Source organism: Podarcis erhardii (genome assembly GCF_964252035.2).
Source record: "Podarcis erhardii genome assembly, chromosome: Z".
NCBI lineage: Eukaryota > Metazoa > Chordata > Lepidosauria > Squamata > Lacertidae > Podarcis > Podarcis erhardii.
The window spans coordinates 10697977-10722471 of NC_138504.1; the positions used below are offsets into that span (position 1 = coordinate 10697977).

A 24495-nucleotide genomic window follows, 5' to 3' on the forward strand; every position below is an offset into this window, starting at 1 on the left:
CCTAGGAGGGGGGAGGGGGAAGAAAGAAGAAAGCCCGTCTCCCCGCCCCCCCCATCTCTCTCCCTGCAGCGCCCCCTGCCCTGGAGGCGGGCAATGGCAAGGGGTGCAGCGAGCTCAAGTGGGCGTTGAAACTAGAGTTTTTAAAAATAGAGCGAAATTTGGGAGAGCATGGTTTCCGCGAGAGTATTTGAAGGACTAGATGGCTGCAAATTTAGAGCCACGGATGCTCAATTTATTGTAAAAAATAAGAGGGCACTAACCTCGGTCTGGCTAGCTGCAGGCTGTTGCAAACAAGAGAGGCGTGGGAAGCAAATTATCTCTCCTGGTTTGGAGGCTTCAGCACAGCTGTTGCTGGGTGCTACTCTGGTTTGCAATAAAAAGGCTACGTGCTTTGTTGAAGAGGCTCATAACGCGCTGGGTAGCCTTGGGACAAAGACACAACGCTACCACCTTATCAGAAATCTCCAAATTTGAGGCGCCGTTGCTGGCACCAAAGCAGCGTTACGATGGAAGAGAACACGGAGAACATCCCTGTGTATGAGGCAAATATATTTGGTGTTGACATGGGAACTATCAACGAGTTAATGAGAGATGACAGCATCATAGACTGCTTTATCGTCAACCCGAGAGATGAAAGTTCCCTCATGGACTGTGAGGACGACTTGAGTGACATTTTCGGAGAGGGCGACCATGGCTTGATCCCCTTTGCAGGGCTTTTTGACGAGGACGAAGGAAGCATGTTGGGTGCCCAAGGAGCTGCTCCTTTGGAAAGTGAAGTGGCCATGGTGGACCTCCCTCCGTCACCTGCGAATAAACCAACTGTGGCTACAGAGGAGGAGGCGGCAGCAGCAGTGGCAGCTACCAAAAAGAGGGCAGGAGGGGAGCCGAGTGTGACAAAGGGTTTCAAGAGTACCGAAATGCTTCCATCCTCCGAACCGAAAAAGAAAGTGAGAAAGACAAATCGAGAAGTGCCAGATGAGGAGCAGCCCTCCTGTAGCTACCAGGAAACCGCTTCCAAAGCCTCGCCTCCGTACAATGTGGAGCAAGCGGTTGCTGCTACAGAAGCGAGGATGAAGACTTTGGTGCCATTGCAGACAACTCCAGAGGCGCAGCTCTTAGGTGAAATGGGGGAAATTCAATCAACCGAGGATGAAGAAGAGGAACACGAATGGAACAAGACCCCTCAGCAATTGCTCCGTATTCTTCAGCAGAAAGTTGCCACAACTGGAAATAAAACCATCAGCTTTTTTGAACTAACACATAATATGGGCTGCAAGGAAGTAGGAGGAACATTCTACTGTTTGTTGGAGCTTGCAAATATGCGAGCTATTGACATGAAGCAAGAGGACATATGCAGTGACATTACTATAATTCCTGCTGACAAATTCTGTGAGCTTTGAATGTTTGGCTTACTGCATTGTTAGCAGAATTAGTGCTCACCTACAGGAGAAGAAAGGGAGAGTTTATTATCTGCAGAGTTAATGACTTTGGGGTTTGACTTTGGAGTTTGGGGTTGTTGCATATCTTGCATATCTATTACTATTTTGCACTGGGTGCAACTGCATTGATGGGGGAAAAATATAAAAAAAAATTGGTTCACCTAACTATGACTAATTCACTTCTTTACAATTATCTGCTTAGTAAACTAGAATGCTATGTATTTTAATTAACTACGTATTTTAATTAAAAAAACTAATGAGACAATAGGTTGCCCATTTTGGGTCTTCTGGACCCAAAATGGGCAACCTGTTTTTGTAATAGTTTTTGTAATAGAACGTTCCCCGGGAATGGAAGGGTTAGTGACCTGCATTCCAACGTACTTTAAGCAGATGCAGGTCCTTGTAAATATCATTTAAGTGGAAGATTTTGCATTCCTTTACTGTCCATTTCCGATAGCTAGTTGCAAGCAGGGGACAATTCCACTACCGAGCACAAATTGCAATTAAGTTTCCTTCCCCACTTGTCGCTTTGTAAACTCTTAAGCATTTTCTTGGCTATGTAGAAATGCCATACATCCCGATTACAGGTTAAGGGCAAATTGCAAGCCTTGAGGGAGCGGGTGTCCAGGCGGCTTAGCATCAGTATACAGTGGACTGGGGTGCGGGGGGGAACCAGGCTAGTCCCGGGTAAATTGGTTACTAATAGAAAGGGGTCGTGCCTGATTCAACCGGCCTCCAGACACAAGAAGAAACTTTGCAAGAGGTGCGGCGTGAAGAGGGCGAAAGAAGACCTTTCTCAGAGTCTACTCGAGAGCAGCCTTCCCTGCTTTGCGCGCCTCCCGCCTTTCCTAGGCGTTCGCCGCCATTTTTGAAGGGCGGGTGGGGTGGGGAGGGGAACGGCAGTGCCTCGCCCAATTCTATCCACAGATTCCCAGGAACTGAATCTGGGGTCGTCTAGAGCAGCTAGATTGTGAGCAAACAGTTTGAGAATAATAAATTAATAAACCGAGGAGGATTTACATTTCCGCCATTGCCCAGGCTAGTACAAAGAGGAACATAATTCTATATACAAATAAATGAATAAATACAGCTACACGCTCATTAGCGACTTAAAATGCTGCAAACGAAGTGATTCCCTCCCCTCCACACACTGCGTTTCAAATGGGTTTTTTGTTTTGTTTTTAAACAAAGCTGTACTAGGGGTGCAGCCTTTGTTCTGGCATGACACAGGGCGAAGCGGGGGCGATTTTCGTTTTCATTTTCTTCTGGTGCTGAAGAAATCCGTTACGACCTATTTGCAGCCCAGCAGGACAGCCCTTCTGGAAGTCGCTGCACACCTGGGCGCACACTTACACCTGAATTTGTACATCTGCCTGTCCCTGGGTACCCAGAGCTTAAAGACATGTCCTTTCCCACACCCTTTAAAACACACGTCCCTAACTTGGCAGAGAGAGAAAGAGAAACATAGAGGAGACCAGAAATGCAGGACAAAACTGTATCAATAAGGGACGTAGCATTTCACATTTAAATACTGTACAGGGCAACCCTGCATCCGGCGGCAACCCCAGTGGGCACACCAAAGAGGGAGCGGGGATGTCTTCACCCAGTGTACATTACTGGATTTGTTTTCCTGCATCAAATTCCCACTCAACGAAACTTTCTCCCTCGCACGTGGCAAAGCCGGTCTCGAAGGTACACATCGCAGCTTAAAAACTGATGGGATCTGATGGAAAATGGTTTGAGGAAAAGCGTATCAAAGAGGAGTATTTTGAAATAAACTACAGTATACTTATGGATTGTGGCTAATGCCGTGTGCATTAGACTTTAAACAACAGCAGTGGGAGCGCACTGGAGCCACAGTAAGCAGTAACGTGTACACAGCCTGTGTTGCTGGCGTAAATTCCCGCTACGGCTCACCTGTGCATACAAATATGCATTTATCTTTCACTGCGATCCTATATATGCCTGCTCAGAAGTAAAAACAAAATAAAAAAATTCCTTCCTTATTTTATTTTATTTTGTTTTGACCATGGCAGACCAACACGGCTACCTATCTGCTCAGAAGTAAGACCTCTATCTTTCAAGTGAACTTGTTTGCAGTTAAGTGGATCTGGACTGCAGGCTTTATCAGCAAGTTAAAAATTAATAAGTACAGGCATATAACATTATTAGATGAGTGTGGTTTGTATCTATAAAAGCTTTTTTTTTTTTTCGTTTTAAGAAGATTCTTTATTACAAAACAATTTACATAAAACACCTCATCCGACATTACATACCCTTTAACTTCCGATTCACCTCATTGTGCTTTTTATACCTTACTAGTGTATACGCACTTCATATTTATTATTCTTCTCAGTTAATTATGGGGGGGGGGATTTTACTCTATAATTTCATTGAACTTCAAGATTCAATCCGAATCTGTCAGGAGATTTGTGTTATTGCAGTACTTTTAAAGATATTCTTTGAACATTATCCAATCTTTACTAAATTTCTGGTTAGAGATTCCTCTTATTCTCCCAGTCATCTTGCAAGTTCTGAATATTCTATCTTCCTTGTTTGCCAATCAGCTATTGCGGGGATTACATCACATTTCCAATTTTTTGCTATTAAAATCCTCGCCGCTGTGGTTGCGTACGCATGAGGGTTCTGGGGCGGAGGGTTGTATATCAATGGACATAATGCCTAACAAAAAGGCTTCAGGGTGTTGTTTTTTTAACGAAAATTTAAAGATCTTTTTGAGTTCATTGGATATTATGTCCCAAAATGATCTTATCTTCACACAGTCCCATCACATTTGCAACCGCTTTTTTGCATCTCCAGCAAACGTCAGAGCTTTTTTTCTACATCTTGGCCAGTTTGGCCGGGGGGCAGATACCATCGGTACAGCATTTTCATTATGTTTTCTCTCCGAAGCCTTTCACATATATATATATATATATATATATATATATATATATATATATATATATATATGACATATATATATATGTCCAATGTCCCGGGCCCAATGGACCATAACTGATTTTACCTCTTCCTCCTTGACTTCTTGTCTATAAAAGTTAATGGCGCAGAGCAATTTATTATAAAAGTATGTTGCTGTGACGGGACATAATTTGCAAACCTAGCCATTATAGCCAAATCATATAATTATGAATGATGATTACTATTCTTATTTGTCGTCCTGACTTGTTTATTCAATTCACAGGTGCAGATGCAAAGTACTGTTACGTGTGCCTAGAACGGTGACTGTTCAATTTGAGCTAATGTTGATAACTGTTTACATACATAGACGGGTCCGGGTTCACACATTTCTTGATTCCTCTAACAAGCAGCTAGCTGAATGGACCACACTAGAAGCACCCTTTCCACCTGAATATTACGTAACCGTTATCTCACACCATAATGTAAGAATTGGTACTTTATTTTTAGCAATGCTTAGGGTTTTTTTTTAAAGAAAATGACAAAAACTGGCTGTGATTAATCTGCAGCATTTTAAACAAACTGATGCAAACAAATTTAAAATATCTGGAGGGCGCCAGGTTGGGTAAGCCTGTTATATCTGTGCATTATTTGCGGAGTGTCCTATTCCTGCCTCACAGGACGCTATTCCTGTTGCAGTCATCAAACGATGGATTTACAAGTATACAGACGGATGCTCTTTGTCGGGGCGCGAGCTTTTACCCTTTACTTCCCGAAGACAGTCAAATTCATAGAATCACAGAATCATAAAGTCGGAAGGGACACCAAAGGTCCTGTAGTCTAACCCCGCGCAATGCAGGGATCTCAACTAAAGCATCCAGGACAGACGGCCATCCAACCTACAAGGAAGCAGAGGCCACCTCCTCTCGTGGGAGTCTGTTGCACCGTCAAACAGCTCTCACTGTCAGAAAGTTATTCCTGATGACGTTTCGTCGGAATCTCCTGCCTTGCCATTGGTTCAAATTCTGCGCTCCAGAACAAGCTTTCTCCCATCCTTCATTTCGGACTTTGCGCCATTAGGGGGCGCTCGAATGAAATAGAACGTTCCCCGGGAAGAGGAGAGTCACGTGACTTGACAGCCGGGCCTGCATTTTTTTTCTTCTTTCGCTTTTGCAAAGCCTTGCAGAGGGGGCTCCTGCTGCCATGGCTGCGATTGCGAAGGCCCTGTTACCCCATTACCAGCACTCGGGACTCGAGACTAACCTCAGCAGGGTCAGCTTTCTGGGGGCTCGGATACCCGCAGAGGTGGAAGCGATGGCCAGGAGCGTTCGGGAGCTGGACAAGGAAACCTTTCGCAAACTCCTCAAAGGTAAACAAACGCTTTGCCGGCAGGACAGGTAGAGGGGTGGGAATCAGTGCCCGCAGGGAACGAGTTCTCGCCTTTGAGAGCTTATCCTGCTTAGGCGCTGGTTAGCTTAACCTCCTTCCAGCGATCCTGAACTGAGCTTGGTCGTAGGCTCTGCGTGGCCCTTTCCTCACGCTCCCATCAGTTGCTCTTGACAGCAGGACATCTTGCTTTTGTGCTTCTATCTTAACTGCTTAAGTTTCTTGCGGATTGCTTCCAGCGCTGCGATGTGAAACTGACTAGTTAATGTGATGGCCACAGGAAATATTGTTAATCAGTTTTGCCATTAAAACAGTTTCTTACACTTCTTATAAACTGGGTGGTATAATTTTACTTGCATGTTTCCGTTTGTTGCAATGTGCCGGCCAGTTGCTTAGCCCCCTTTCCTGGGCAAGGTTCTGGAGTGAGTAGTCACACACCAGATCCAGGCACTTTTGGAAGAAACTGATTTTCTGGAACAGGGTTTGGCCTGGTTTTGGTACAGAAACTGCCCTGTATGATGATCTTTGTCAAGAGAGAGACAAGGGAAACATGTCCCTGTTAATTGCTCTCAACCTCTCAGCGGCTTTCAATACCATCAACCATGGTATCCTTCTGGAGTGACTCTGAACTGGGGCTGGGTGGCACCGCTTTGCGGTGGTTCCAGTCCTAATTAGATGGTTGTTCGCAGAGGGTGTTACTTGGGGAATGCTTTTCAACCGTGTGGAAATTCAATGTGGGGTTCTGCAGGGCTCAGTCCTGTCCCCCATGTTGTTTAACCTCTACATGAAACCACTGGGTGGGGTTATCCGGAGGTTTGGAGTACGTTGTCAGCAGTATGCTGATGACACTCAGCTCTAGTGCTCCTTTGCATCTGCAGGTGAGACAGTGGAAGTGCTGGACCAGGGTCTTGCCTCAGTAATGGACTGGATGAGACCCAACAAACTGAAGCTCAATCCAGATTAGACTGGGACACTGTTAGTGGGTGGTTCCCTAGACCAGATGGCTGGGAGAGATCGCCTGCTCTTGATGCGGTTGTCTATGCTCTGGTAACCTCTCGGTTAGATTACTGCAATGTGTTAGAGGTGAGGCTACCTCTGAAGACGGTTTGGAAACTTCAACTGGTGCAGAATTTGGTGGCCAGCTTGTTCCAGGACCAAAATACAAGACAGATTTTACATATGTATATAGTTTTAATTCTATTAATATTTCATTGCTTTTCTTTTTTTATAATATTTATTCAAATTTTAAAGATTACAAAGAGAAAAAATAAAAAATAAAAAAATAAAAATAAAAAAGACAGAAAAATATAAACAATTAAAAAAAAACCAGATCAAACCTTTACATCACTTGCTTTCATTCACTTACTTCCTTGACCTCCTCACACCTCCCGTTTTTGTATTCTAATTCAGTTAGATATTTCAGCAAATCCTTTCCAGCTTTGTTTTTATCTTAATAATTTATCTTAATATATTGTGATTTTGCATTCTCTTCTTTCACCAATTCATTTTTACTTAATCCTTTATATCTTTTCTGCTAAAACCACATAATTCTATTCCAACATCTTTCTAACATTCCTTAATTTTACAATATTTCTGAAGATAAACTTTAAATTTTTTCCAATCTTCTTCCACTGACTCTTCTCCTTGGTCTCGGATTCTGCCAGTCATCTCAGCCAGTTCCATGTACTCCATCACCTTCGTCTGCCATTCTTCCCGGGTGGGTAGATCTTGTGTTTTCCAATACTTTGCGATAAGTATTCTTGCTGCTGTTGTGGCGTACATAAAGAAAGTTCTACCCTCCTTTAGCACCAATTGGCCGACCATGCCCAAGAGAAAGGCCTCTGGTTTCTTCTGGAAGGTATATTTAAATACCTTTTTCATTTCATTATAGATCATCTCCCAGAAGGTCTTAATCTTTGGGCACGTCCACCAAAGGTGAAAGAATGTACCTTCAATCTCTTTACATTTCCAACATTTATTATCGGGCAGATGATAAAATTTTGCAAGCTTGACTGGTGTCATGTACCACCTGTAAATCATTTTCATTATATTCTCTCTTAAGGCATTACATGCCGTAAACTTCATACCTGTGGTCCATAACTGTTCCCAGTCAGCCATTCAAGAACAGAAAAAGCTATCATTGAAAAGCAATGAAATAAACATTATGAATATTTCATTGCTTTTCAATGATAGCTTTTTCTGTTCTTGAATTCCGTCAGGGGAAAAGGTGCAATTTAATAAATAAATATAAAAGATAATAAAACTATATAATAATGCCCCCTGTAATGTCCTCTTCACAGATATTTTCCCCTGTGATCTCCAAGCTCAACAACTTTGATATCCTAAAAAAAAATTCAGCAACTTTGGCTGCCCCCGCCCCCCCCCCAAATCCTGGCTATACCCAGGAAAGTGAAAGACAGAGCTATAGCCACACGTTTATTTTGTCACACCAAGAATAAAGGTTAACACTTTAGAAGAATTCTAAAATCCGTATTCGGACAGTCCCTTTACTAGGCCTGTGTAAATGCCATGGAATAGTGTGAAAAATAAAAAAGGTAAAGGACCCCTGACAGTTAAGTCCAGTCGTGAACGACTCTGGGGTTGCGGTGCTTATCTCTCTTTACTGGCTGAGGGAGCTGGTGTTTGTACGCAGACAGTTTTTTCAGGTTATGTGGCCAGCATGACTAAGCCGCATCTGACGAAACCAAAGCAGCGCACGGAAATGCCATTTACCGTATTTTTCTCCCTATAGGACGCACTTTTTCCCCTCCAAAAATGAAGGGGAAATGTGTGTGCGTCCTATGGGGCGAATGCAGGCTTTCGCTGAAGCCGGGAGAGCGAGAGCACCAACCCCTCTCGCTCTGCAGGCTTCGCGGACCTCTCCACAAGCAGCGGGAGTGCTCCCGCTGCTTGCGGAGAGTTGCCTGCATGCAGAAGACTGTGCGCGCTGAGCTCAGCGCCTCCAGGCTTCGCGGACCTCTCCGCAAGCAGCGGGAGCCAGCGCTGGGCTCCCACGGCTTGCAGAGAGCTGCCTGTTTGGGGGCTGGGGCGGGGGAAGCTCGGGCCTCCCCTGCCCCAGCCCTGCACCTGGGGGGAATATTTTTTTCCCCTTTATTTCCCCCCAAAAAAACTAGGTGCGCCTTATGGGACAGTGCGTCCTATAAGGCGGAAAATACGGTACCTTCCCGCCGGACCAATACCTATTTATCTGTTAGTACTCTGATGTGCTTAAAAATAGTTGAGTCTTAAAATTATTGTTGCAATTCTAGCTCCATTTTTTCCATAAGGGGGAGTGCTTGCACAAATGTTCACAATGGACGAATTAATTACAGTCAGATTAAAGACACTTGGGGTTAAATCTTTTCAGGTTGCGTCCCGCGGCGACCCAGAAGTACCGGAACGGGTTACTTCTGGGTTTCGCCGATCGCGCATGCACAGATGCTCAAAATGACATCACACACAGGCACAGAAGCAGTGAATTGTGACGCGCAGACGCGGGTTGCATTCTGCTCAGGTTGCAAAGGCGGCTCCGGAGGTTTGGAGTATGTTGACAGCAGTATGCTGATGACACTCAGCTCTATTTCTCATTTACATCTGCAGGTGAGACAGTGGAAGTGCTGGACCAGGGTCTTGCCTCGGTAATGGACTGGATGAGAGCCAACAAACTGAAGCTCAATCCAGATTAGATTGAAGCACTGTTAGTGGGTGGTTCCCTAGACGGGATGGCTGGAAGGTCGCCTGCTCTTGATGGGGTTACACTTCCCCTGAAGGAGCAGGTTCACAGCTTGGGGTGCCTCCTGGATCCTTTGTGAGGCTCAGGTGGCCTCAGTGACCCAGAGCGCCTTCCATCAGCTTTGAATGGTGGCCCAGCAATGCCCCTATCTGAACAGGGATAGGCTAACTACTGTTGTCCGTGCTCTGGTAACCTCTCGGTTAGATTACTGCAATGTGTTAGAGGTGAAGTTGCCTCTGAGGACGCTTTGGTAACTCCAACTGGTGCAGAATTTGGTGGCCAGGTTGTTCCAGGAGCAAAATACAAAACAGATTTTACATATGTATATCGTTTTAATTCTATAAATATTTCATTGCTTTTTAATGATAGCTTTTCTGTGCTTGAGTTCCATCAGGGGAAAAGGTGCAGTTTAATAAATAAATGTAAAAGATTATGAAACTATAATAATGCCCTCTATAATGTCCTCTTCACAGGTATTTTTCCCTGTGATCTCCAGTCTCAACAACTTTGATATCCTAAAAAAAATTCAGCAACTTTGGCTCCCACCCACCCACAAAAATCCTGGCTATACCCAGGAAAGTGAAAGACAGAGCTATAGCCACACGTTTATTTTGCCACACCAAGATAAAAGGTTAACACTTTAGAAGAATTCTAAAATCCGTATTCGGACAGTCCCTTTACTCGGCCTGTGTAAATGCCATAAAATAGTGTGAAAAATAAAAAAGGTAGAGGACCTCTGACAGTTAAGTCCAATCGCGAACGACTCTGGGGTTGCGGCGCTCATCTCGCTCTATGTCCAGACATTTTTCCGGGTCATGTGGCCAGCATGACTAAGCCGCTTCTGGCGAAACCAGAGCAGCACATGGGAACACTGTTTACCTTCCCACCGGAGCGGTACTTATTTATCTGCTAGTACAGTGGTACCTGAGGTTAAGAACGAAATTCATTTTGGAGGTTTATTCTTAACCTGTAACTGTTCTTAACCTGAGGTACCACTTTAGCTAATGGGGCCTCCCGCTACCGCTGCGCCGCCATTGCGCAATTTCTGTTCTCATCCTGTAGCAAAGTTCTTAACCCGAGGCACTATTTCTGGGTTAGCGGAGTCTGTAACCTGAAGTGTCTGTAACCTGAAGCATCTGTAATCCGAGGTACCACTGTACTTTGATGTGCTTAAAAATACGGTGGTACCTCAGGTTAAGTACTTAATTCGTTCCGGAGGTCCATACTTAACCTGAAACTGTTCTTAACCTGAAGCACCACTTTAGCTAATGGGGCCTCCTGCTGCTGCCACGCCGCCGGAGCCCGATTTCTGTTCTCATCCTGAAGCAAAGTTTTTAACCTGAAGCACTATTTCTGGGTTAGAGGAGTCTTTAACCTGAAGCGTATGTAACCTGAGGTACCACTGTAGTTGAGTCTTAAAATTATTGTTGCAATTCTAGATCCATTTTGTACCATAAGGGGGAGTGCTTGCACAAATGTTCACCATGGAAAAATTAATTACATGAGGAATGCTTTTCAGCCCTGTGAAACTTTCAATGTGGGGTTCTGCAGGGCTCAATCCTATCCCCCATGTTGCTTAACCTCTACATGAAATCACTGGGTGGGGTTATCCAGAGGTCTGGAGTACGTTGTCAGCAGTATGCCGATGTCACTCAGCTCTATTTCTCCTTTACATCTGCAGGTGGAAGTGGACAGTAAAGTGCTAGACCAGATTCTTGCCTCAGTAATGGACTGGATGAGAGCCAACAAACTGAAGCTCAATCCAGATTAGACTGAAGCACTGTTAGTGGTTGGTTCCCTAGACCTGATGGCTGGAAGGTCGCCTGCTCTTGATGGGGTTACACTTCCCCTGAAGGAGCAGGTTCACAGCTTGGGGGGCCTCCTGGTTCCTTTGTGAGGCTCAGCTTTGAATGGTGGCCCAGCTATGCCCCTATCTGGACAGGGATAGGCTAACTACTGTTGTCTATGCTCTGGTAACCTCTTGGTTAGATTACTGCAATGTGTTAGAGATGAAGCTGCCTCTGAGGATGATTTGGAAACTTCAGCTGGTGCAGATAACAGCGGCTAGGTTGTTCACTGGAGCAAGACGGTTTGAATATATTACACCAATAGTGGTCTGACTGCACTGGCTACCAATGGGTTTCCAGGCCAGATTCAAAGTGCTCGTTTTGACCTATAAAGCCTTCAGCGGCTCAGGACCACAATACCTCAAGGTCCACCTCTCTCCATATGAACCCTTATATCCCACACCCTTATATCATAATCTGAGGCCCTCCTTCGTGTGCCTCCTCCTCGAGAGGTCTGGAGGGTGGCAACATGAGAACAGGGCCTTCTCTGCAGTGGCTCCCCGTCTGCGGAATGCTCTGCCCAGGGAAGTTTGCCTGGCACCTTCATTATACACCTTTAGGCGCCAGGCAAAAACATTCCTTTTAAACTAGTCCTTTGATTGATCTGATTTACATACTGTGCCCTTTTAAAATGTGTGTTTTTTTGGGGGGGCGCACTATTGAGTTGTTGTTTTTCTTTTTATTATATATTTTGTGGTTTTATATCTTGATTTTATTCCTTGAACTGCCCTGAGACCCCCAGGTATAGGGCAGTATATAAATTCATTCAATAAATGAATAAATGAATGAAATAAAATGAAATCTGCTTTGTAATTAAAATAGTGAGTTGCACTTATTTCAATTGAAGAAGTGTGCATCAAAATGGATATATTGGTAAAAATAACATACAAAACTGCATTACATTTGGGGAAGTTGCTTGCAAACATGTGTACATACGTCAAGACTGCATGTAAAAATGTGTTTATGAGGGAAACTTCACACTAAAGTACTGATGCATTTTCATGAGTTTTGTTTTAATGCAAATTCCTGCAAAATGTGGAGAACTGCATTTAAGATGGGAAAAATGAGAAACTGCAAAAACCATAATTGGCAGATCCTTTCTTGCCTGGATACTATGCTGGTTCCTGATTTGAAGTTGTTTTTTTCCAGTGGTGGTGTGATATAGTCTCTTTAGGATTGGCTTGTGGGTTGCGTATGAACTTGTTAGAAGTCCTGGAATAATGAGCCTAAACACAGGTGCCTCTCATATTCAGTGGAATGACTGTGACTGATTCTCAGTTAAACATCTGGCTAGATAATAGGACAGTCTTAAGCCAAGTTAAGAGCTTTGAGAATTTAAGGAAGAAAAGTCAGTTGATCCAGGGACAGTCCACATATATATTGGCCTATTCCGACCTCTTTTTCTTTATGGTGAGTGCCCCTGCCCAGGCTGCACAAAAAAGGCAATTTGGCTGCAGAAATTCATTCTAAAATCCGTATTCAGACAGTCCCTTTACTCAGCCTACGTAAAAGCATTAAATAGAGTGAAAAATAAAAAAGTTAGAGGACCTGTGAGAGTTAAGTCCAGGCGTAAACGACTCTGGGGTTGCGGCGCTCATCTCACTTTACTGGCCAAGGGAGCCGGCGTTTGTCCTCAGACAGTTTTTCCAGGTCATGTTGCCAGCATGAGTAAGCCACTTCTGGTGAAGCCAGAATAGTGCACGGAAACACCGTTTACCTTCCTGCTGGAGCGGTACCTATTTATCTGCTAGTACAGTGGTACGTGAGGTTAAGAATTTAATTCGTTCTGGAGGTCCATTCTTAATCTGTCTCTGTTCTTAACCTGAGGTGCCACTTTAGCTAATGGGGCCTCCCACTGCCACTGTGCCGCCATCACACGATTTCTGTTCTCATCCTGAAGCAAAGTTCTTAACCCGAGGTACTATTTCTGGGTTAGCAGAGTCTGTAACCTGAAGTGTCTGTAACCTGAAGCGTCTGTAATCCTAGGTACCACTGTACTTTGATGTGCTTAAAAATAGTTGAGTCTTAAAATTATTGTTGCAATTCTAGTTCCATTTTTTACCATAAGGGGGAGTGCTTGCACAAATGTTCACCATGGAAGAATTAATTTCTTGGGGAATGCTTTTCAGCCCCATGGAACCTTCAACGTGGGGTTCCGCAGGGCTCAGTCCTGTCCCTCATGTTGTTTAACATCTACATGAAACCACTGGGTGGGGTTATCTGGAGGTTTGGAGCACGTTGTCGCAGTATGCTGATGACACTCAGCTCTAGTTCTCCTTTACATCTGCAGGTGAGACAGTGGAAGTGCTGGACCAGACCAGGGTCTTGCCTCAGTAATGGACTGGATGAGAGCCAACAAACTGAAGCTCAATCCAGATAAGACTGAAGCACTGTTAGTGGGTGGTTCCCTAGACCTGATGGCTGGAAGGTCGCCTGCTCTTGATGGGGTTACACTTCCCTTGAAGAAGCAGGTTCACAGCTTGGGGGGCCTCCTGGTTCCTTTGCTGTGACTCAAGGCTCAGGTGGCCTCAGTGGCCCAGAGCGCCTTCCATCAGCTTTGGCTGGTGGCCCAGCTATGCCCCTGTCTGGACAGGGATAGCCTAACTACTGTTCTCTATGCTCTGGTAACCTCAAGGTTAGATTACTGCAATGCGTTATACGTGGGGCTGCCTCTCAGGACGGTTTGGAAATTTCAGCTGGTGCAGAATTCAGCTGTCAAGTTGCTCATCAGAGCAAGATAGTTTGAGCATATTACACCGATCTTGGTCCGACTACACTGGCTACCATTTAGTTTCCGGGCCCAATTCAAAGTGCTGGTTTTGATCTATAAAGTCTTAAATGGCTCAGGACCGCCTCTTTCCATCTGAACCTACCCAAACCCTGAGATCATCTTCTGAGGTCCTCCTTCGTGTGCCTCCTCCTCGAGAGGTCTAGAGGGTGGCAACATGAGAACAGGGCCTTCTCTGCAGTGGCTCCCCGTCTGTGGAATGCTCTCCCCAGGGAAGTTCACCTGCTGCCTTTATTATACACCTTTAGGCGCCAGGCAAAAACGTTCCTTTTAAACTAGTCCTTTGATTGATCTGATTTACATACTGTGCCCTTTTAAAATGGGGTTTTTGTGGGGGGGCGCTATTGAGTTGTTGTTTTTCTTTTTATTATATATTTTGTGGTTTTATATCTTGATTTTATTCCTTGAACTGCCCTGAGACCCCCAGGTATAGGGCGGTATATAAATTCATTCAATAAATAAATGAAATGAAATGAAATGAAATGAAATCTGCTTTGTAATTAAAATAGTGAGTTGCACTTCTTTCAATTGAAGAAGCGTGCATCAAAATGGATATATTGGTAAAAATAACATACAAAACTGCATTACATTTGGGGAAGTTACTTACCAACATGTGTACCTAAGTCAAGACTGCATGTAAAAATGTGTTTATAAGGGAAACTTCACACTAAAGTACTGATGCATTTTCATGAATTTTGTTTTAATTCAAATTCCTGCATTATGTGGAGAACTGCATTTAAGATTGGAAAAATGAGAAACTGCAAGAACCATAATTGGCAGATACTTTCTTGCCTGGTTACTATGCTGGTTCCTGATTTGAAGTTGTTTTCTTCCAGTGGTGGTGTGATATAGTCTCTTTAGGATTGGCTTGTGGGTTGCGTGGGAACTTGTTAGAAGTCCTGGAATAATGAGCCTAAACACAGGTGCCTCTCATATTCAATGGAATGACTGTGACTGATTCTCGTTTGAACATCTGGCTACATAATAGGACAGTCTTAAGCCAAGTTAAGAGCTTTGAGAATTTAAGGAAGAAAAGTCAGTTGATCCAGGGACAGTCCACATATACCGTACTTATTTATCTACTAGTACTTCGATGTGCTTAAAAATAGTTGAGTCTTAAAATTATTGTTGCAATTCTAGTTCTATTTTTTACCATAAGGGGGAGTCCTTGCACAAATGTCCACCATCGAAGAATTAATTACAGTCATACCTCGGGTTAAATGCACTTCAGTTAAATCTTTTCAGGTTGCGTCCCGCGGTGACACGGAAGTACCGGAACGGGTTACTTCTGGGTTTTGCCATTCGTGCATGCGTAGATGCTCAGAATGACATCACACACAGGCACAGAAGCGGTGAATTGCGACCCAGAGACGCACAGATGCGGGTTGCCTTCTGCTCTGGTTGCAAAAGGGGCTCCGGAACGCGAATTCTGTTCTCATCCTGAAGCAAAGTTCTTAACCCGAGGTACTATTTCTGGGTTAGCGGAGTCTGTAATCAGAAGTGTCTGTAACCTGAAGCGTCTGTAATCCGAGGTACCACTGTACTTTGATGTGCTTAAAAATAGTTGAGTCTTAAAATTATTGTTGCAATTCTAGTTCCATTTTTTACCATAAGGGGGAGTGCTTGCACAAATGTTCTCCACGGAAGAATTACAGTAATTACAGTGGTACCTCGGGTTAAGAATTTAATTCGTTATGGAGGTCCGTTCTTAACCCGAGACTGTTCTTAACCTGAGGTACCACTTTAGCTAATGGGGCCTCCCGCTGCTGCTGCACCGCCGCTGCACAATTTCTGTTCTCATCCTGAAGCAAAGTTCTTAACCCGAGGTACTGTTTCTGGGTTAGCAGAGTCTGTAACCTGAAGTGTCTGTAACCAGAGGTACCACTGTACTTGGGGAATGCTTTTCAGCCCCATGGAACGTTCAATGTGGGGTTCCGCAGGGCTCAGTCCTGTCCCCCATGTTGCTTAACATCTACATGAAATCACTAGGTGGGGTTATCTGGAGGTTTGGAGTGCGTTGTCGCAGTATGCTGATGTCACTCAGCTCTATTTCTCCTTTACATCTGCAGGTGAGACAGTGGAAGTGCTGGACCAGGGTCTTGCCTCAGTAATGGACTAGATGAGAGACAACAAACTGAAGCTCAATCCAGATTAGACTGAAGCACTGTTAGTGGTTGGTTCCCTAGACCGGATGGCTGGAAGGTCGCCTGCTCTTGATGGGGTTACACTTCCTCTGAAGAAGCAGGGTCATAGCTTGGGAGCACTCCTGGATCCTTTGCTGTCGCTCAAGGCACTTGTGGCCTCAGTGGCCCAGAGCGCTTTCCATCAGCTTTGGCTGGTGGCCCAGCTATGCCCCTATCTGGACAGGGATAGGCTAACTACTCTTCTCTATGCTCTGGTAACCTCTTGGTTAGATTACTGCAATGCGTTATACGTGGGGCTGCCTCTCAGGACGGTTTGGAAACTTCAATTGGTGCAGAATTTGGTGGCCAGGTTGTTCCAGGACCAAAATACAAACAGATTTTACATATGTATATAGTTTTAATTCTATAAATATTTCATTGCTTTTTAATGATAGCTTTTTCTGTGCTTGAGTTCCCTCAAGGGAAAAGGTGCAATTAAATATATAAATATAAAAGATAATGAAACTATATAATAATGCCATGTGTAATGTCCTCTTCACAGGTATTTTCTCCAAGCTCAACAACTTTGATATCCTAAGAAAAATTCAGCAACTTGGCTCCCCACCCCTCACCCCCACAAAAATCCTGGCTATACCCAGGAAAGTGAAAGACAGAGCTGTAGCCACACATTTATTTTGTCACACCAAGAATATAGGTTAACACTTTTGAAGAATTCTAAAATCCGTATTTGGACAGTACCTTTACTCGGCCTCTATAAATGCCATGAAATAGTGTGAAAAATAAAAAAGGTAGAGGACCCCTGACAGTTAAGTCCAGTCGCAAACGACTCTGGGGTTGCAGCGCTCATCTCGCTCTATGGGCCGAGGAAGCCGGCGTTTGTCCACAGACAGTATTTCTGGGTCATGTGGCCAGCATGACTAAGCCGCTTCTGGCTAAAACCAGAGCAGCGCACGGGAACACCGTTTACCTTCCTTCCGGAGTGGTATTTATTTATCTGCTAGTATAGTGGTACCTGAGGTTAAGAATGCAATCCGTTCTGGAGGTCCATTCTTAACCTGAAAGTGTTCTTAACCCAAGGCACCACTTTAGCTAATGGGTCCTCCCGGTGCCGCCCGCTGCCACCGCGTGATTTCTGTTCTCATCCTGAAGCAAAGTTCTTAACCCGAGGTACTATTTCTGGGTTAGCGGAGTCTGTAATCAGAAGTGTCTGTAACCTTAAGCATCTGTAATCCGAGGTACCACTGTACTTTGATGTGCTTAAAAATAGTTGAATCTTAAAATTATTGTTGCAATTCTAGTTCCATTTTTTACCATAAGGGGGAGTGCTTGCACAAATGTTCACCACGGAAGAATTACAGGTAATTACAGTGGTACCTCGGGTTAAGAATTTAATTCGTTATGGAGGTCCGTTCTTAACCCGAGACTGTTCTTAACCTGAGGTACCACTTTAGCTAATGGGGCCTCCCGCTGCTGCTGCACCGCCGCTGCACAATTTCTGTTCTCATCCTGAAGCAAAGTTCTTAACCCGAGGTACTGTTTCTGGGTTAGCAGAGTCTGTAACCTGAAGTGTCTGTAACCAGAGGTACCACTGTACTTGGGGAATGCTTTTCAGCCCCATGGAACGTTCAATGTGGGGTTCCTCAGGGCTCAGTCCTGTCCCCCATGTTGCTTAACCTCTACATGAAACCACTGGGTGGGGTTATCTGCAGGTTTGGAGTACGTTGTCAGCAGTATGCTGATGTCACTCAGCTCTAGTGCTCCTTTACATCTGCAGGTGAGACAGTGGAAGTGCTGGACCAGGGTCTTGCCTCAGTAATGGACTGGATGAGAGCCAACAAACTGAAGCTCAATCCAGATTAGACTGGGACACTGTTAGTGGTTGGTTCCCTAGACCCGATGGCTGGAAGGTCGCCTGCTCTTGATGGGGTTACACTTCCCCTGAAGAAGCAGGTTCACAGCTTGGGGGGCCTCTTGGTTCCTTTGCTGTGACTCAAGGCTCAGGTGGCCTCAGTAGCCCAGAGCGCCTTCCATCAGCTTTGGCTGGTGGCCCAGCTATGCCCCTGTCTGGACAGGGATGGCCTGACGATTGTTGTCTATGCTCTGGTAACCTCTTGGTTAGATTACTGCAATGTGTTAGAGGTGAAGTTGCCTCTGAGGATGCTTTGGTAACTCCAAGTGGTGCAAAATTTGGTGGCCAGGTTGTCCCAGGACCAAAATACAAAACAGATTTTACATATGTATATAGTTTTAATTCTATTAATATTTCATTGCTTTTTAATGATAGCTTTTTCTGTGCTTGAGTTCCCTCAGGGGAAAAGGTGCAATTAAATATATAAATATAAAAGATAATTAAACTATATAATAATGCCCCCTGTAATGCCCTCTTCACAGGTATTTTTCCCTGTGATCTCCAAGCTCAACAACATAGACATCCTATAAAAAAATCATGAACTTTGGCTGCCCCCCCCCCCGTGCTATAGGCACACGTTTATTTTGTCACACCAAGAAGATTTTTGTCACACTTTTGAAGAATTCTAAAATCCGTATTAGGACAGTCCCTTTACTAGGCCTGTGTAAATGCCACGAAATAGTGCGAAAAATAAAAAAGGTAAAGGACGACTCTGGGGTGGCGGCGCTCATCTCGCTTTATTGGACGAGGAAACCGGCGTACAGCTTCCGGGTCATGTGGCCAGCATGACTAAGCCACTTCTGGTGAACCAGAGCAGCGGACGGAAACGCTGTTTATCTTCTCGCCGGAGTGGTATCTACTTGCACTTTGACGTGCTTAAAAATAGTTGAGTCTTAAAATTATTGTTGCAATTCTAGTTCCATTTTTTACCATAAGGGGGAGAGCTTGCACAAATGTTCACCACGGAAGAATTAATTACTTGGGGAATGCTTTTCAGCCTTGTGGACCTTCATTGTGGGGTTCCGCAGGACTCAATCCTATACCCACACCCTGAGATCATCTTCTGGGACCCTCCTTTGTGTGCCTCCTCCACATGAAGTCCAGAGGGTGGCAACACGGTAAGGGGCCTTCTCTGCAGTGGCTCCCCGTCTGTGGAATGCTCTTCCCACGGAAGTTCACCTGGCACCTTCATTATACACCTTTAGGCACCCGGCAAAAGTGTTCCTTTTTAACCAGGCCTTTGGTTGATCAATTTACATAGTATGCCCTTTTAAAATGTGTTGCTGTTTTTGTTGTTGGGGGGGGGGCTATTGGGTTGTTGTTTTTTCTTTTTATTGTATACTGCATATTGTATACTGCCCAGGCTGCACAGAAAAAGCATTTTGGCTGCAGAAATTCATTCTGATTGTGTAAAGCAGAGGTTTTCAACCCTTTTGAATCCACGGCTCCCTTGACCAACTGCATTCTTTCTGCCTTACACCTGTGGGGCTCAGGAGCCCAGTTATGTCACCTCTTGCCTGCAGAGCTGGCAGCCTCTCACCCTCCCTTGTAGAGTTACCCCAGCCTCCCCTCCCCTCTCCTTGGGAGTCCTCCGGGCAGCCGCTGCTGTTGCCCCTGGTTCTTGAGCTACCCCCCACCCAGCCCCAAAGAGAGGTGCCTCCTCGCACTGCCCACAGGGGCCTGGCAGAGGATGCCCCCAGCCTTAGTGGCCTAATGGAGAGTGGGCAAAGGTGAACGTGAGGCCAGCACCTTACCTCGGGAGGCAGCAGTGGCGGCAGCAGGCACTGCCAAGACAGACTGGCTCCCCTTCAGCACCAAGCACTCAGCTCCCAGGCAGGACTTGCACACAGCAAGCACAAGAAAAGCCAGCACAGTGCCTGCCTGCCTGCCTGGTCTCCCACTTGTCTGTCCATTCCCAACAGCAAGAGTTGGTGGACTAGCTGGCTGGGCTCTCTTACCCACTTGCTTGCTTGCTCATCTCCTGGCAACCAGCACCCCCTGGCCAGCCCCGGAGGCACCGTTCACCTGGGGAGCTTGTAGCCAGGGCTGCTGGAACAAACAGCTGTGCAAGCTGGGGGCGGGGGCAGAGATGCAAAAGGGCATCAGAGGAGGGAGGATGGGAAAGAGGGCCAGAGGCCAGTGTTGCTTGCGTCACCCATGACCATCCTTCAAGGGCTTCACAGCACACTGGTTGAAACCACTGGTGTAAATAAAATATAACATAGAATTCTGCAGTATCGAGTATTAGTGTGTGAAAACAGTCCAGATCCAATGATTCCCAGGCATGCACCTCCAGGTGGTGGAGCTGTCAGGTGCCATACTGGCGCCCAGGAATCTTCACTTGGTCGCAAGTGGTCAAAAGCCAGGTGCAAAATGTGCCTGGCACCTGGCTAATTTCGAACACTGATTCCATTCCCTGCCCCTGTACACCCCTAACATTCTGTGGTCATAAAGTATGCTCAGTCCTCATTAGGCTGAATTTTTGGGGGTGGGGTTTGGGGGTGTAAAATGGTTGCCCCCTCACTGAAGTGTGTTTAGGATTTTTCACCCTTTTTCTTTTGTACTTTGCAAACCTTGGTGTTTCCCTGAGTATATGGATACCTCTCTTGTTTCTCAGTTTCCAGGTTTTGGTTTTAATCCTGTTGGCACTCAGCAGAAGCATTTGCTCTTAGAGGGAGCAGTTATCCACAGTAGTGGGAATAAATGGGACCAGTGCTTTTTTTTCTGGGGAGACACAGGGGTACACATGTCCCTAAACATTTTGTGAATCTTTTTACTTTTGTCCATTTGCTGTATTTATTTCCTCCAATTTGAACTATACAGTGGATGCTTCGATTGCGAACGTGATCCGTGCAGGATGCACGTTCGCAACCCGAAGCATCCGCAACCCGCAGCGGCGCATCTGTGCATGCACAGGTTGCGATTCAGCACGTCTGCGCATGCACAAAGCGTGATTTAGAGCTTCTGCGCATTCACGACCACTGAAACCCTGAAGTAACCCATTCCGATACTTCCAGGTTTTGGCGGTCTGCAACCCGAAAAAACATAACCTGAAGCGTCTGTAACCCAAGGTATGACTGTAAAATGGTGGTTTTCTTGAGTCAAAATTAGAGTACAGTTGTACCTTGGGTTACATACGCTTCAGGTTACATACACTTCAGGTTACAGACTCTGCTAGCACAGAAATAGTACCTTGGGTTAAGAACTTTGCTTCAGGATGAGAACAGAAATCATGCGGCAGCAGCAGCGGGAGGCCCCATTAGCTAAAGTGGTGCTTCAGGTTAAGAACAGTTTCATGTTAAGGACAGACCTCCAGAAAAAATTAAGTTCTTAACCCGAGGTACCACTGTATCCCTAAACATTTTTTTAAGAAAAAAAACACTGAATGAGACTCTTCCGAAAGTTATTTACAGCTAAACCACATGGTTATGTTCTGCCTCCACTGTTCAAGGTAGTTTGCCTCTGAATGTCAGTTGCTGAGAGTGACAAGTGGGAGAGTGGTGTTCTGCTCAGGTCCAGTTGGCAGGCATCTGGGGATGGCCACTGTGAGAACAGCATGCTGGACTAGATTGGCCATTGGCCAGATTCAAGAGGGCTCTTCTGAAGTTTGTATGCTGTTCTTTCCCATTTAAATTTCCCTCCCCTGTTTTGTGCACAAACCTCCCCCTTTAAAGCACGACTAGATGGTGTCAGATCCCTAGATGCTGCTGCTGTTGCAAAGTCGCTAGTCTTTTCCCAGGGGCTTTTGATCATGGTGAAATTATGTGCTTGTACTTGCGGGACTCTGCCAAAGTTGATAACTTAACCTTTATCGTTATTTTGCCAAACAGTCACTGTCAGCGCCTTAGAAGGAAAAGACTGCAAAGAACTGGTAAAAGTGATTGCCGAGAATGCAAAACTATCAGATGAACAGCTTGCTGTCCTCATCTCTGGAATGTATACTCTCCTGCGAGAGGCCTTGAGGCTGCCCACATCGTCTCTGAAGCAAGAAGTGAGTAGAAGGCATACACATTCCTCAATAAAAACTATGTATGTGCTAAACTGTGAGACGAGCAAGATGGTAGCTCCAAAAAAGGGATGGGGAACCTGTGACCCTCCAGATGTTTTAGCTCAGTCGTAAAGCAATTGCTTCGCGTGTAGGAGGTCTCAGGTTCAATTACAGTGGTACCCCTGGTTGCGAACAGGATCCATTCCAGAGCCCCGTTCGCAACATGAGCAGAACGAAGCCCGCGTCTGTGCGGGTCACGATTTGCCACTTCTGCGCGTGCCATTTTGCGCGTCTGCGCATGTGCGAGCAGTGAAACCCGGAAGTAACCATTTCCGGTACTTCCGGGTCGCTGCGGGACGTATCCTGAAAGAACATGAAGCGGACGTAACCAGAGGTATGACTGTACTGCTATTTCCCAGGTTAAAGGTAAAGGGACCCCTGACCATTAGGCCCAGTCGTGGCCGACTCTGGGGTTGCGGCACTCATCTCGCTTTATTGGCCGAGGGAGCCGGCGTTTGTCTGCAGACAGCTTCCGGGTCATGTGGCCAGCATGACTAAGCCGCTTCTGGCGAACCAGAGCAGCACACGGAAACGCCGTTTACCTTCCCGCTGGAGCGGTACCTATTTATCTACTTGCACTTTGATGTGCTTTCAAACTGCTAGGTGGGCAGGAGCAGGGACCGAGCAACAGGAGCTCACCCTGTCACGGAGAATCGAACCTTCTGATCGGCAAGTCCTAGGCTCTGTGGGTTAACCCACAGCGCCACCCGTGTCCCATTTCCCAGGTTAGGGCAGGGGAATTATTCTGCCTAAAATCCTAGAGAGCTGCTGCGTGTCAGTGTAGACAGTACTGAGCTAGCTCTGGCAGGGGACACATACTCCTTTTTCTGGGGCAGTTTGTCCACCTTTGCTCCCCATGCTGCTCTCAGCTCTGACCTCTGGCTCCTAGACGCTGTCAGCATGCAACAGAGGCCACACCCCGGGAACGGTTTCAACTGGTCAGGTGTGTGGTGTCAGCCACTCATGAAAGCTGCCTATCTTGGGTCACCCAGACTTGGCATACTCTCACCCTGAGGTTTGGATGCATCAGTTGCCGGGTGGGGGCAGTTTCACTGTCTTCTGGATCCCTTTCCAGTTTCCCAGACGTCTGAGGGGCACCCACCCTCGTTCTTGCAGAAACTCTCCTTGAACTCTCCTTGTCTTTTCGTTTTGCAGGTTTTTAAAGAAGACCTACAGGAGCTCAGGTATGCCTGTTTCTTGGTCAATCTGCCAGTTGCTTGTGTCAAACATGATGCATAAGTGGTTTCTGAAAAGCAAGGGGTGGGAAACTTTTTTCCCCAGCCCAAGAAGAACTAGACTTCTGGGGGGAGAGGGACTGCATCCCCGTGGTGGGTGATACCAGATGCAAAAGTAGTTGGAGCAACAGGTGTGACTCATACCTTTTGTACGGTAGACTGAATTTCTGCTCTCTCTTTCTCCATGTGGCATACACAAATACTTCCACCTCCCTCTCTCCCACCAGGAAAGCAAGAAGCATTATCACGGTTGAGAAATACTTTCCAGCTAGGAATGCATACCTGAGAGTGGCACAGCGCAGGGACAGTGACCTGGAAAGACTCCTGGGGGGCAGATGGAGAGGCTTGGAGGGCCACATTATACCTGCAGGCTTGAAGCTCCTCACCCCTGCCATAGAGCCCTTCATGTGTTACTTGGATGAAGCAGGGCTCCACACATTGATGGGAGCAGTGGTTGGGGGATGCCCTGTTGGCCCAGCCTCCAGCATCCTTGAGGCATGGGCTTCAAGGCATTTTGGACCGCAGTCAGCTCATGGGAACCTAAACTACGGATGCCCATTCTGAAACACATAGATATCATGAGCGGGGCTGGTCAAGTGTGTGTGATGTCAACAGGCAGCACCTACATTCCAGAGCGCATGGAGGGGGCATAAGACTTTTCTGCTCCACTGCCCTCTGCAAAGAGAGAATAGTGAGGGCTTGGAAATGGGGCAGGTTTTCTTAAAATTACACAAACAGTTGATCACTCAGCGTTAGCAGGAGCTAAGAAAGACATATCGTTAGGCCACAGTTAGACGTACACATAGAGAAAGAGGGAGAGAGCAGCACACACAGGAAGTGGTTCTGGCAGTCAAAGAACTTGACAGATTTCAGGTTTCAGTTGTAGGCTGCTAGGCTTACTCCAACCAGCTGAAACACAAAGCGCAATGGTCAAGAGTAGGACCTGGGAGAGCAGGGTTCGAATCCCCACTCAGCTATGAAGCTCCCTGGGTGACCTTCGACCAGTCACCATCTCTTCACCTAACCCACCTCACAGGGTCGTTGTGA

General features: G+C 45.9%; 2 protein-coding genes across 2 annotated transcripts in view; both read left to right on the top strand.

Annotated features, from left to right (window-relative positions):
• LONRF3 (LON peptidase N-terminal domain and ring finger 3) overlaps positions 1-24495 on the top strand; it is a 499535-nt gene that overhangs the window by 417548 nt on the left and 57492 nt on the right. The window lies entirely within an intron of this gene.
• Positions 5482-24495, top strand: part of COMMD5 (COMM domain containing 5) — a 35515-nt gene continuing 16501 nt past the window's right edge. The window contains exons 1-3 of the mRNA XM_081848198.1: positions 5482-5727; positions 21996-22156; positions 23369-23397. Coding sequence (XP_081704324.1) covers positions 5562-5727; positions 21996-22156; positions 23369-23397 — 356 coding nt within the window. The 5' untranslated portion in view covers positions 5482-5561. The remainder of the gene's footprint in view (positions 5728-21995; positions 22157-23368; positions 23398-24495) is intronic.